This window comes from Molothrus aeneus, chromosome 10 (assembly GCF_037042795.1).
Source record: "Molothrus aeneus isolate 106 chromosome 10, BPBGC_Maene_1.0, whole genome shotgun sequence".
Classification (NCBI taxonomy): domain Eukaryota; kingdom Metazoa; phylum Chordata; class Aves; order Passeriformes; family Icteridae; genus Molothrus; species Molothrus aeneus.
In genome coordinates, this window is record NC_089655.1 from 3,079,359 (window position 1) to 3,093,895 (window position 14,537).

Sequence of the window (14,537 nt, forward strand, 5' to 3'; positions counted from 1 at the left end):
TTGGAGTGGATATAAAGGGAGGAATCAGACACAGCCTGCCCAGAAACGGGTAAATAAAAGGGAAGAGCAAGACATTCCCTTTTCCTGTGCAGTTGTAAAAAAATTAAATAAATAAAAAGATCTAACCAGACACAAACACTTGGACTTCTAGCACTTTTCACTTTTTACTTTAATTTCCAGTCTACTTGCTTGCTGAAGGGTTCTTTTTTGTCCCTTTCCCAAGAATGAAAGAATTCCCTGCTCTGTGTGTCCCACACTCATCCCTCTGACAATGGGGACACCCTGCACTGTGCACAGGGCAGTCAGGCCTGTGTTTTATGTTTCTGTCACTAATATTTCCCCTGCCATGCTTGGCTGTCTGCTGGCTTTTATTTCTCTTAAAGCATTTAATAAAACCACTACTAGATGCCTCCAGCTGCCCAGCTCCATTGTTTATTAAGATATGAAATATGTGTCTCCACAAAATGCCAGCACTTGTTCTACCCCAGTGTACAAACCCTGCCATGTGTCAGTGCCCACTCCATTGCTGCAGAATGCTGTGGGCAGCAGGCAGGGCATGCAGGAGGAAGCCCTGGGGAAATGCAGGGCTCTACCCAGAAACACACTCTGAAAACCCCCAGAAGCATAAATGCAATTGTTTCCTAAGTGTACAGGCTGAAAACAATTTATGAAGAGCATAAATATATATTTTGATCCAAATACAGCAGGGATAGCACCAGCTGAATCATTTTTTGTTGTGGCTCTTCTGGAAATCATCTGGTGACATCTCATTCTCTAATCAGACAGTTTGTCCAAAAATGGATGGAAGCCTTCCTATTCACTTCACTGAGCTAATAAAATGTCAAGAGGTTTACTTGGAAATAAATGCAGAAAACAATCTGGTAGCTATTTGACCAAATTAATGATATTTCTGTTTTGGTTTCTAGAATTTTCTTGCTTCCTTTCTACTTAGGCAAATCAGTTAGAACAAACACAACTGGAAAGTGTTCTTGTGAGATTGGCTCTTCCCTAAAGAGCTGAAAAACCATTTTTTCCTGGGCCTAAACACAACCTTCATATCAGACAGGTAAATAGAGCTGTTTGATTAGCAAATGAAAATACTTCTGCTTTCAATGAAAATGAAAAAAATGCTGGATTTTACAAGTCTAACAGGAATGGCTAAGATTTTAACTGACACAAAATTCTTTTAGCTCTGCTTCTGTGAGATAAAAATATCTTTTACTTTCTGAGGCTTTTCTTTCACTTATTTGATCCTGAAGAAAAGATAATGTAGATTTATGTGTTGTTTGTCCTGGAGAGCACAGCTGGTTTAGCTTTTCTGTCAGACCCCCAGGATCCTGTCTTTAAAATGACTTTTTAAAATCCACAGTGGGTTTGCCTAAGCAAATTTAATTTGTATCACAGTCTGGATCCAAAGGAAAGGATAAGAAAAAAACAGAAGGAAAAAAACCAAACACACAAACAGATCTCCAGTGCCACCTTTAAAAGAGAGGTGATTCTATTTTAAAAAGTGTGATATTGGTATGAAATAGTTAAAAATGTTGGCCCTATCATGCAGGCTATTTATATATATGATAGCAAGCCAAAGGTACACATTGCCCTTATCAACAACAACAAAGTAAATGAAAAAGTGCAGACTGTTAAATAGCAGACTACAGGAGCTATTTCCACAAAAAATTCAGTTGGGGAAAGACAAAAGAAGAATCAAGGTGACAAAACAAATCCTAATAAACCCAGATGAATTCAAAGTAATATGAAGACAGGAAGGCTTAGGGGTACTATAAAGAACAAGTAAGAGACTTAGAGAAAAAGAATTGCATAAAAAGAGAAGTGAAATTGTAAAAGAATCCCAGACAGATGAGTCTCAGAGGGAAAAAGAACTTGAGAAGGGAATGGCATGCAGATAAGAGTAGTTTCTTGGCATCACTGAGCAGCAAGATGGTTGATGTTAAACTGGAAAAAAATAAACAAACACAATTATAGAAATTGAACTGGTTTTGGAGAAAAAATTAATGTATTTAACTGTTACAAGTCACAAGAAGAGAAATATATTTACTTTCTGAGGCAATTTAGGAGTGAGGTGGTTGCCTATTAATAAAATCAAGAATAGGCTGGAAGAAACAAAACTTGGCTGTTACCACTGAGTGGTATTAAAGCAATTTATAACTAGGAGGATGCCAGGTAAATTCATTGATAAAATAATTAAATAAAAAAACATAAAATGAGACAATAGCCCAGATGAAATTTGGATTAAAAAAGGCAGGAAAACCAGACCTCTAGGCTTCTTTGTAAGGATCACAAAACATAACAAAGTGTAACTAGCAGACACATGGGATTTAGATTTTTATGAAACCTTTGACAACAGACCAGGCAATACCCACAACACACATCTAAGTTTAATTTGGACAGTTTTGGTTTCAGAAGATTCTCTCAGGTGTCAGGTTTCAGTGAAAAACAGATAAAAGTACAATTATGAGAACAAGGTATTGACTACTTGTGTTAGCAACAGGAGAGAAGGAAAATATTATAATTAACCTTTGAATTGGAAGGTGCTGTCTTCTCCTAATTTTCCTGTGCCCAAAGAACAAAACAAACCAACAAATCTGCCAGGATCATTGCTCTTCCTCTCCTGTGAAAACAAAGGGATCAGACACATCCCACCTGCCCACACAAAACAGTTTGTGCTGCACACCCTATTTAGTTCACTGTGCCCTGGCAAGTGCTTGGATTCAGAAGGACAGGACTTGAAATAGTGATGGAATGTAGAGGAAGGTTAAAAACTATTAAGATTGGAAAAAAAACCTCCGTTACTGAAACCATACCTTGCTTTGAATAATAATGAATATATACTATTATTTCTTTCCTTGATAAGTATTTTTAAAAGATAAGTATTACAAGAGGAGAAAGGAATAATAAAATTAATTTGAAAATAGGGACTCCTAATTCAGAGCCCGCTTAAGTTAGGAAAGGACTTTAATGGGCTTTGGCTCAAGCCCTTATAGTGTAGCAAAGAAAACAATATAAACTGAAGTGGGATTTATATCCCTACTATAAATAATGTATGTAATCTCAACTACTGGAGACGGTCTTTGTGTGTATCTAATTCATCATTATTAAAGCGAGATTATGGCAGCTTTATGTGAGACAGAGGCAAATGTGGGTCATTAATGAAAACAGTTTATTTACATTACCCGCTGCAGCTCCTCAGGCACTTCCCTCGCTCCAAGCCCTCGCTCCTGCCCCGCAGTGGCCCGCAGGAACACAGCACAGAGCGCGGACAAGCGTGCCTGAAACAAGGCTGAAAACTGAAAATCAAGAGCACGGATAATCCTTCCTGCTTTGCCATCGCCCTCTCGAATTGGAAATACAGATGTCAAATAGTCACGGCACAAATAAAACCTCGAGGGGCATTTGGTCTAAAAGTGACAGCACCAAAGGAGCAGCTTTGGGAGCCTTTGGCATCACATTTCCTCAGCCCCCTCCCTCAGCGGGCACACAGGGGGAGATGCTGCAGCTGAGCTCCAGCACCTGAGGTTCAGTGGGCAACTCTGAAAACAAGCAATCCTACTGAAAATGACCACTCCAACAATTTTAGCAAAAAATACCCACTCCCTCGATGTACATGGTGAAACAAAACCAGCCATGTGTAGTATTTCATTCCTTTAAAAACTAATTTGATGATATAACAAGGTTTGTGTCATCTCTCTTATGTTAGCACTCTAGGCCTTCTCTGGAAAAAATATTTTTTTTAAAATCTTCAGACTAATCCACACAGGTTTAGTAAAAAGAGCTTCCAGCTTGGTCCGTTGTGTCCTTCAGAAAAATATTCCACAGTATTGCCAGATTTTTTCTTATCAGATGAAGAGAACCAACCATTAACTCTAAAAAGGTCACATCATCAACTGTGAACACATGCACATCATCAACTGTGAACACATGCACAGCTGATGGACACATCAACTGTGGACACACATGTGACACACACTGAAGGACACACATGTTATGTGTCCTTCACATAACAATTGGATGCACAGTTACCAAACCTGACATTTTGTATTTTTCTCTGTGTTTTTTCCAAGAAAGAATTCTTCCTTCCAAACAATGTTTCCCTACTAATTTGACATATTTATGGCTCAGGAAGACTAGTAAACTGCAGCCCCTTATTTTATCAATTAAATAGGCAAAGCAGCAACACAAGGAGCTCCTAAGCTCCTCATTTGTCTCCTCTTTCTCTGAGATGTCACTCTCAGCAGCCATCTGATCCTTCTGCTATCCTGAAGCTGCCAACAAAAAGGAAATTAATGCCAACTGTGCAGGTAATTTTGTATAGACACTTTCCCTGCAGAATCCAGACTTGGGCCACCAATGGGTTTCACCTGGGAAATCCACCCATCATCTGATTGTTGTAATTTTCCAACAGTCAACTGTCCTAGGATGCATTGAAAATAATAACTAAAGCTCAGAAAAATTCTTTATTTAATTATTGATTTTTACACCACTGATTCTTCAAGCTGGTGTTACATTTTTAACTACATCAAAATAAAATATCCTACTTAAAGCTGTTACTTCACTACAAATTTAATCCACAATAAAATAGAACCAATCTACCCATTATAAATGATTCTACTTTATAAATATGTTAACCTGCTATACTTCCATCTACAGTATAGTTAGTTAATATTTCCTTTCATCCCACCAGCCAAAAAGGTTAATCCTCACAGCAGCTGTTACTACTCCAGTACAGACTGAATGTGAATTTAACCTCTCCTGGATATTGCCCAATAAATTCTGTTGTTTTTCTAAGCACTTCTGTGAATTAAAATGGACGTTGGCTTGCCATCCAAAGTCATGAACAGGTCTGAAGTGGCTTTTAGGCATGTCGCCAAATAACTTCCCAATTCCCTTATAGGGTATAGCTCTCACTCCAGAGATCTTCCATGCAAGAATTGAGAAACAACACCTTCTCCATTTCATCAAAATTATTTTTCATTTTCTTAGCATTATTTAAATAAATTCTGCACAAAATTACATTAAAATAATATTAAGGGTTTCATTTGCCCTCTGCAATACCCAGTAATTTCAACTTAGTTGTAGCAAGGCAAATATGAGAAGAACATATCCTCCTGCAACCTTCCCGACAAGGCCAGGATATTGAAAAGCCTGAATAATAAATTCAACCCAGAGCACGTGTTTGGATATAAGGCTGAGAAAAACATGAATACTCCCCAGTACAAAAAAGATCAATTATAAGAAACAATACACTTTTAAAACTTTATTTTAACTAAAACCAATAGATGTTAAAAAGTCTTCATTTTCTCCCAAACTTCAATCATCATTTTCAAAAGTGGTATAACTTAGATCTGGCAAAGCCATGAACAACCCTCTAAAGTTTAAAACAATTGGAGATCTACAGAGCATGAGTGTCTTGCTTGTGTTGCCCCTCCTGGAGATGAACTCTCTCCTGTCTCAATGGGAAGGCAGGAGCCAGCTTGCATTGATGGATGGCTTTGATTTCCTGGAACTTGAGGCATTCCCGGCTCTTGGACAGAGACTGGCCTGCTGATAAGAGAATCATACAATAGTCAAGACTGGAAGAGACCTTTAAGATCAAATTCTGTTTCACACCTCCCTGAGCACAGTCTGTAAGACTGAAATTCATAATAAAAGATATACAGACCAACTAGAATAAATAATCTTCAAGTCATAATAAACTGGCAACCCCCTAAACAGGCCCAGTTTTTAAGAAGTCAGTATCCCCCCTTACACAGACATTAGAGCCAATATATCATAATTATTGAGTACAAAGCTAATTTTGGTTTTATGGTTAAGTGCAGTTATGTATTTTCCTTCCTTTACAAAAGCGTTAAAGCTCCCTGAACACGAGGGCAGCAATTCCTCACTACCTGGGGCAGCGAAGCCGTGGCCGGGCTGACGAGGCCGGTGCCCCGCACAGTACAGGCGCCTCGGGGCACCACGCAGGGCCGGACTGGCCCAGCCAGAGCCAGGTGGGGTTTGATGGGCGAATTCCCAGCGTGTTCCTCCCTCTGGGCCAGCCTGTCCGGCCGCGGGGCCGGGAGCGGCCTGCCCCTCACAGCGGGCAGCGCCGGTGCAGCGCACCCACTGCCGCCCGCAGCCCTCCGGACCCGCGGGTCAACAGCGCTTTAATCTCGCACAGTCGCCTCAATTCCACCGGTTCTCCTACTACAGGGACTCCTCGCTAAGGAAGGAAACCCGCAGCCCTGCTCTGTGTCCTAGGCTGCTGAGGGAGCCGGGCACCCCGCAGCCCTGCTCCGTGCCCGGGGCCGGCTGAGGGAGCCGGGCACCCCGCGCTGAGGAAGGGAACCCGCAGCCCTGCTCCATGCCCGGGCCGGCTGAGGGAGCCGGGCACCCCGCGCTGAGGAAGGGAACCCGCAGCCCTGCTCCGTGCCCGGGGCCGGCTGAGGTAGCCGGGCACCCCGCGCTCCTGCCGGGCTTGTGCTATAGCCGCAGAATGAGCTCCCCGCCCTCACCAGGCCCTCAGCAGCGCTTTAATGGCACAAACGCGCTGGGAGCGCTTGGAGCAACAACGTTCTTGCCCTTTGCCTCGGGGACAGTGCCGAGGGACCGCGTGTTTCTCCCACGCCGGGAGGAGACTCAGGAGACCTCATGTAACAATCTGCAGCTTCCTCATGAGGGGAAACGGAGGGGCAGGCACTGATTTCTGCTCCCTGGCCACCAGTGACAGGACCCGAGAGAACGGCTTGAAGCTGTGTCAGGGGAGGTTTAGGTTGGATGTCATGAAAAGTTTTTGCACCCAGAGTGACTGGGCAGCAGTGGTCACAGCATCAAGCCCGTCTGAGTTCAAGAAGCATTTAGAGAACGCTTTCAGGCACAGGGTGCGACTCCTGGCACACGATGTGACTCTCTTGGCACAGGGCGTGACTGCTGTGCAGGGCCAGGAGGAGCCGGACTCCCTGGTCCCGCTGGGTCCCTGCCCGCTCGGGCTGCTCCGCGGCTCCGTGACTCCATTTCCCGGCGCGCCGCGGGGCGGGAAGGGGCGGGAGCGAAGATGGCGGCGCTGGCGGCGCGGGGCACGGCGGCGCTCCCGGCGCGGCTGCGGCCGCTCTGGGCGCTCCCCGCGCGGCGGGCGCTGGCGGCGGATGCGGGCGGTACGCGAGGGGACCGGGGCACGCCCTGAGCGCTCCCGGCCGCCCCGCGTGTTGGTGTGCGGCTGCTGGGGAGGGATGCGGGTCGGGGCGGGTGTGGGGCCGCGGAGGGTCCGGCGGGGCGGGAGAAGCCGTGAGGGCAGGGGGTGTCCCCTCGGTGACCGTGGCCGTCCCCTCAGCCCCCGGGTAACAGCGTGTGCCCTCTCTCGCAGAGGGAAAGGCCGCCCAGCCCAAGCCCGCCTTCACGGACGAAGCGGTTCAGACACTGCTGTACAAAATGACGGGACTCGACCTGCACAAGGTGTTCCGGCCTGAGAAGAAGGGCCTCAAGCCGCCCCACTACAAGCTGATGACCGAAGCTCAGCTGGCAGAGGTAGGCTGCTCTGCTTCCTTCGGAAGTAAGTGTTGATTTTAGCAAAATCCCTGTAATAGCCCATATTTCTGCCTTCCTTACTGCTGCGTTTGAAAACATTCTGGTTTCTCTTCTTTGTTTCGGATTATTCCTTAAATCAGTGTAAAGCAGTGTTTCTTCACTTGGAATAGCTTGGTTTGTCCAGTTTTGTGCGATTTTGATGGAATATGGAAGAAAATCTGATTTTTTTTTTCTTGAGTGACAGTTTCTCTTAATTAGCCTGTTATGCTTCCTAACTCTGTCAAATACCTTAATCTGATATTTAAGTTATAGCCCTGGGAATCCTTTGAATACTTTTTTCCCCTCTCTCTTCTGGTCTGACTTCATTTAGGATGACAAAGGGCTTGACTTAAGCCAGTTCTGCTGTAGCCACAATTAAAGCTATATGCAAACTGTTGCAGTTTGTGCTTTGGTGGGAAATTTACCACGGAAAACCACCTGAAATAAACTTGTTGTTTGCAATAGTTTGTCCGTTGTAGTTTTGTAACTTCCTCCAGCATTTTGTCCAGGTTTTAGTAGTAGTAAATTGTTTACATGAAATTCACCTACCTAGAGGTGGAATTGGTGTCTCCTTTTTTCTCAACTGCAGAGAAGAAAACCAAGCTTGTCTAAATGAAAATATTTGTCCCCAAATTGTATATTATCTTTCCAACAGGATGATATTTTTAGTTGTAAAATTAAACTACTTTTTTCTCCCCCTTCAAGGCCACAAGAAAAGCCATTGAGGAAGCTAAAACAAAACTAATCATGCCCCCTGTTTTGAATGAACGAGAGCCAATTGATGATGTCTTAGCAGAAGACAAAGTCCTTGAAGGAACTGAAACTGCAAAATATGTGTTTACAGATTTAAGTTACTCCATTCCACATCGTGTAAGTAACGTGATCAACATTGTTAATTTGTTCTCAAAATAAGCTTTAATGCAAATGTAGATGGATCAGTTTCCAAAAGGCCTGAGGAGTCAGTCTGGTACAAGACAGCAGAGAAAAATGTATTTCTAAATACCTGCTTCTAACTGATAATCATAAATTACATTCTGCTACTCAAAAGGAGGCATGGGAAAGCTGTGTGGTAGGTAATTAATTATTTTATAAGCAGGTGCTTGTGATATGCTAGGAGTGCTGAGTTCTTCCATGCTCCTAGAAGGTTTTTGTAGGATTTGATCCCTTTGCAAGATGGAAGTACTCCACATTTGCACAGATCTGGAAGAGGTTTGGAAAGAGCTGTGGAAATGATGAATGAGTTCCCAGGAAAGCTGTAAAGAAAGTCTAATGGAACTGAGGACTATAAGGATAGTTTCCTTTGTATCATGAAACATCTCAGTTGTCTTTAAGTATCAGTAATAAGAGGCCAGAAAAATTCTTAACCACCTTCTGATTCCAAGAACCCTTCATGGTTCAAATGTGCATGTAGTGATGATCCTGTGAAATGAACTGCCCAGTCTTCCATCTATTTCTCTATCTGAGAGCTTTCTGCAGGAAACTGCTGTTTATTCTCCTGCTGCACCATGCTCTGGGTTTGAAAGACAGGTGTCTGCTAGGGAAGGCAGGAGCCTCCCTTGGAATGGAGAATGTAAACACCCCCCCACCTCTGAATTATTATAATTTTGAAATTAAGGGGCTCTCAGGCAAAGATATGGGAATAGAAATAACAGTTCTTTACCAGTATGTGAAACAGGGCAAACAAAAACCAGTAACTGTGGCATTAACAACAAGCAGAAGCAGGGAGAGTGAGGTTTGGGATTCCCAGAGAGCACTCGAAGTTCAGGATTCCCAGAGGGCACTCGGGGTTCCGCATTCCCAGGGCACTTGAGGTTCAGCATTCCCGGGGCACTCAGGGTTCAGGATTCCCAGAGAGCACTCGGGGTTCCGCATTCCCGGGGCACTCGGGGTTCCGCATTCCCGGGGCACTCGGGGTTCCGCATTCCCGGGGCACTCGGGGTTCCGCATTCCCGGGGCACTCGAGGTTCCACATTCCCGGGGCACTCGAGGTTCCACATTCCCGGGCCCTGGAGCAGACGGTGCTCGGTCCCTCAGGGCTGAGCTCCAGCGGTGCCGCTGAATTGTCCCCGCAGTGAGCGACAGCCTGGCCGCCCTCCCCAGCCCTGTCCATTACCTGCCTCTATTGTCACGGGATCTCTGTCCCCCTGAAAGAAAACTCCCAAAAACCAGAGGAGTTTCCCCTCCCTGCTGTCTCAAGCACCCAGCCACCAGTGCTTCTTACCAACTCAGTGGGAAAACATTCCACAAGTAACAAGGAAAGAAAAACCCAACTCCCAACAACCATACTGAAAACTTTCCTGTCCAACAAACTTTCCCATTTGCCACCCTAAAGCTGTTATGCTTGTGAACAGATCTGAGTATATTGTTCAATTTGTTGTATTTTTTGCCTTGCACTTGCTCTTACTTGATTCTAGCCTGCCTCTTGATAAAAGGTACAAAAGTGCACAACACTTGCCTTCCTAATTTTGTATGTGTTATTAAAAGATAAAATCAGGCTAACTCCCTGTCTGGGTGTGAATCAGGTTATCTCTAAACTTCCCAGAGCCATGGCTTTCAGTGTTGGCACACGCACAGTCAGACAGTAAAACCGAGGTGCAAAAGCAGCACTTATTCAGCAAGTAGTAAGGCAGAAATGATGAATCTGGCATATGGCCACAGTCAGGTAGAAACTGGTGTTATAAGGGTGACTTTAGGAGCAGAAGGACTTTGACAAATGAGGGCTTTTTTAGGATGGTTCTGGCTATGATGAGAGAAGGCTTAGACAATGTTTGGTTTTCACCTCCTTTGCAGGAACGTTTCATTGTAGTTAGAGAACCAAACGGGGTGTTACGCAAAGCCACGTGGGAGGAACGAGACAGGATGATCCAGATATTCTTCCCAAAGGAAGGGCGCAGGGTGATTCCCCCAGCGTTATTCAAGGATGAGAACCTTGGGGTAAGCTCTTCTTGGCTTTGAAACTGAGCACTTTTACTTCATTGCAGTCTGATAGTGAAACTCTGCCCTCTGGGCAGAGGAACTCGGAATAAGCCATTCTGCATGGGTGTGTTCAGCTGCTTGAATTCTGTTTTGAACAATTGCCTTTCCTTGTAACTTGGTTAAAATACTCGACACAAAGTTCCAGGTTAGGGCCTGGTAAATCCTGGGTAGGTGTAAATACTGTGTCATACTAGAAATAATTGTACATTTCATCTGGAAATGTGAACTGGTGTTTCAGAATCAAAAATCAAGAAACATTATATTAATGTCATCAAGGCAGTTGCTGTACTTCTGTCCATGTTGTTTTTTGATGAAGGGGTTTCTCATTGTGTTGTCCAGAACAGAGTTGTGGCTGCTGTTTTGATTTTGGAGAGTTGGGATGGTGGGATTACATGATCTACCCCTGAATCCAAACTCTTGTTTCAGACTGTATTTCAGCAAGACCGTCACGAAGATCTCCTGAACATGTGCATTGCTCAGTTTGAGCCAGATTCACCTGACTATATCAGAGTGAGTTCACTTTCCATTTTTCTAGCTAAAAAAAATCCTAGTTTTGAGCCAGATTCACCTGACTATATCAGAGTGAGTTCACTTTCCATTTTTCTAGCAAAAAAAAAATCCTAGTTTTGAGCCAGATTCACCTGACTATATCAGAGTGAGTTCACTTTCCATTTTTCTAGCAAAAAAAAAATCCTAGTGGAGAATTGTAGGGTTTATTTTGTAAACATAAATATTTATCTGGGAGCAGAGGTGTTGGTCATATGTGCTCTAATTTCTCCCACATAGATTATCCTTGTGATGAGTTTTGGGGTTTATTTTTATGCAGAACAGTAAACATTTTACATGCAGTAAAATGGGATTTTGCACAAGTAATTTTTACCAGCCTAGAAGGATACTGCACATACAAAAATAGTCTTTATTCAGGTACTTTTGGTGTCAAAGCAGAATTGATGGTAAGACTTGTCAGGGGCTCTGAGCAGAGTTTTGCTGCTGAAGTCACACTGACTGCTGGCTTGGGAGATGGCAGGACCAGCTAGGGAGCTGACAAAGTGCATTTTGAGAATACTTTGTGTGTATTCTCAGCACTGTGCACAAAGTATTCTTTTTGACAAAGACCAGCTACAAAAATGTAGTTCTAGCAGAATAAAATTAGTAGCTATAGCTGCTGGTAAATGTAAGTCTACACTTGCTTTTAAAATGTTTACTTCTCTTTAAACTGTCATGTTCTCAGTGATTTGAGAAATTGTAACTTGTATGAAGCTTAATAATAGGCTTAATTAAATTAGATTTTTCAACTTTTTTTCCTAAGAAAAGTTTCCCAGCTCTTTGCTCTAGGATTTTTCTCCTGAAATAATAGATGCAGCTTGACAGCAGAGCAGTGAAGGTGCAGAGCTTATGTCCCTGTCCCCCCAAAGCTCAGGAGAGACAGGATTTAGCTCCTTTTGCCATAAGGATGTCTATGCCTGAGTACCAGGGACTGGGCTAGCCGGGTGTTACCCTGAATTACAACAGGCATATGGTTCAGCATGGGGCTTAGGGAAATGAAAAGGATGAAAAACTCTGAAGGGACAGGGGGAAAGCTGCCAGCAGTTCACTGTCAGGCTGCAGTTGTGCCATGAACAAGCCCATGTGTGTGTGTATGTGTGTGTGCAGGTTCACCACCGCACCTACGAGGACATCGAGAAACGCGGCAAGCACGACCTGCTGCGCTCAACCAGGCACTTCGGGGGCATGGTGTGGTACCTGCTCAGCAGGAGGAAGGCAGATGGCTTACTCATAGACATGATCAACAGAGACCTGTGAGTACAGCCTGCCGTTGGGAATCCTGCCTTGCCTGAGGAAAGTACTGCTGGTTGACAGTAAAAGCAGTTTTTCTGTCAGATGTAGCAAAGTTGCATTTACCTGGTGTCTTAGGCCAGCTCTAACAGTTAGCTGTGTAGGTACTGTTAGCTGTACAGGAGCACCAGTAACAGTCCATGAAGTTGTAGGGTGTATATATAGGTTTCTGCAGAAATTAGCCTTCTGTGGTTTTGGGATTTTTGTTTTCCATGTAATTGTCAGAACACTTCCAGCTCTGAGCACTTCTGATCTTAAAGCCTGGCATTTCCATATTGAGTTCAGTTTTGGGGTTTTTATTTTTGTGGTTTTGGGGTTTTTATTTTTGTTTCCCATGTAATTGTCAGAACACTTCCAGCTCTGAGCACTTCTGATCTTAAAGCCTGGCATTTCCATATTGAGTTCAGTTTTGGGGTTTTTATTTTTGTTTCCCATGTAATTGTCAGAACACTTCCAGCTCTGAGCACTTCTGATCTTAAAGCCTGGCATTTCCATATTGAGTTCAGTTTTGGCTTATAAGGTTGATACACTCTGGGTTTCAGAGCAATTCCTAAGTAGCTTAGGAACATGTAGATAAGGTTTCATTTTAAATGGGTGAATTTCTATAAAACGTGGTGCTAAATTTATTCAGAATTCCCTGAAGTGAACAATATTCAATAGTTCAAAATGCCACTAGAGCTGGGAGAAATTTGTACAATCAGAAGTCCAAGTTGCAGTGATAGTGGCATTTATTTTCTGCTGTTTCAGTTAGAAACTTGGAACAGGTGGTCAGAACTTGCTTTTTAACCTGAGCATATGGAGAAATCAGGAAGGTTCCTGGTTTAGAATCAGATTGGTAAAAGGCAAATTCATGTATCTGGCCCATTTAAACAGGCAGAGTTTGGAATCTCTTTTCCTGCCACACACTTCAGTAGTTTTAAACTCAGCTGAGAGCTCTGTGTCACAGGATTTCTGATGCTACTTCTGTAAAACATACTGGTCATTGCAGTCTGTGTTAGGAAGTTCCACTGAACACTCATTATTGGTAATTAATTGTATTTTCAGAGGGATGTCAGCTGTATTACTGTGTCACAGGATTTCTAATGCTACTTCTGTAAAACATACTGGTCATTGCAGTCTGTGTTAGGAAGTTCCACCGAACACTCATTATTGGTAATTAATTGTATTTTCAGAGGGATGTCAGCTGTATTACTGCTAAGCAGGCCAGGAGGGATAGATGTAGGTATTGTGTATTCCATGAACTGGATACTGAGTGGAACCAGCAGTTTGACAGCCTGTGCTGGCAAAGTCCATCACAAAATACACTTGTGTAAGTACTCTGAGAGAGGAATTGCTAAAATGAGCCTTTTTTTGTTCAGGCTGGACGATGCTACAAGTTTAATTACCCTGTATCACATGCTTCACCCTGAATGTCAGTCAGCAAAGGAAGCTAAAGAACAGAAACTTCAAGGAGTTGATCTGATCAAGGTAAGCTTTGCTGCTTCTACATAACCTGCAGAAGAGAGCTTTTAAGCAGCAGAACCCCAGTGAGTAGTGACATTTCTCCTTACCTTAGGAAGCAGATACTTAACCAGAACTGTTGTACGTGCCACGCTGGGGTTTTTGTTAAACTCTACACCTGCAGTTGTGTCTGGCTGATCTGCCACTGGCATGCTGATTCTGCTGTTACATTAACCTCTCTCCTGCCATGGCTGCAGGTATTTGTGAAAACTGAATCCCAGAGAGAAGGTTACATCCAGCTGGCCCTGCAGGCTTATGAAGAAGCAATGGCTACTTCTTCAGCTTCATGAAGTAAACCTCAGCTCAGCAGAAGTTTTAAGTCTGTTTATAAACATTTTCTGTACAGGATTCCACAATAAATACTTGAAAATGACTGCTATAGAATGTATTTTTCTTTACTGAAATACATGTGAATCACTCCAGCAGTTTATTTTGCAAAGTTCTGTAAGTGAACTTGGAGCAGTCCTCATGACTTGTTTTCACTGACACTGTACCCTGAGTTCAATTTCTTTATTGTTGCATCTTGAATCTAAGGAATTGCCCCCAGTTTTCATTTTAGTTATTGAGGTAAGTGCAGGGTCTGGACAGCTTCATTTAGGAAAGGGTGTTACAAACACCACTTCTAAAGCTTAAGCTGTATCACTGCTCTGTTGAGCTTTTAGCTAGAA

At 43.4% G+C, this 14,537-nt stretch overlaps 1 protein-coding gene across 1 annotated transcript; it reads left to right on the plus strand.

The window, feature by feature from the left end:
• Nucleotides 1-7,048: 7,048 nt before the first annotated feature.
• Nucleotides 7,049-14,242, plus strand: MRPS22 (mitochondrial ribosomal protein S22). Its single transcript, XM_066557015.1, has 8 exons — nucleotides 7,049-7,148; nucleotides 7,358-7,518; nucleotides 8,263-8,427; nucleotides 10,348-10,491; nucleotides 10,960-11,043; nucleotides 12,187-12,332; nucleotides 13,728-13,836; nucleotides 14,067-14,242. Exons 1-8 carry the CDS (start codon nucleotides 7,049-7,051, stop codon nucleotides 14,157-14,159), a joined length of 1,002 nt encoding a protein of 333 aa, XP_066413112.1. The 3' UTR covers nucleotides 14,160-14,242.
• Nucleotides 14,243-14,537: the final 295 nt, after the last annotated feature.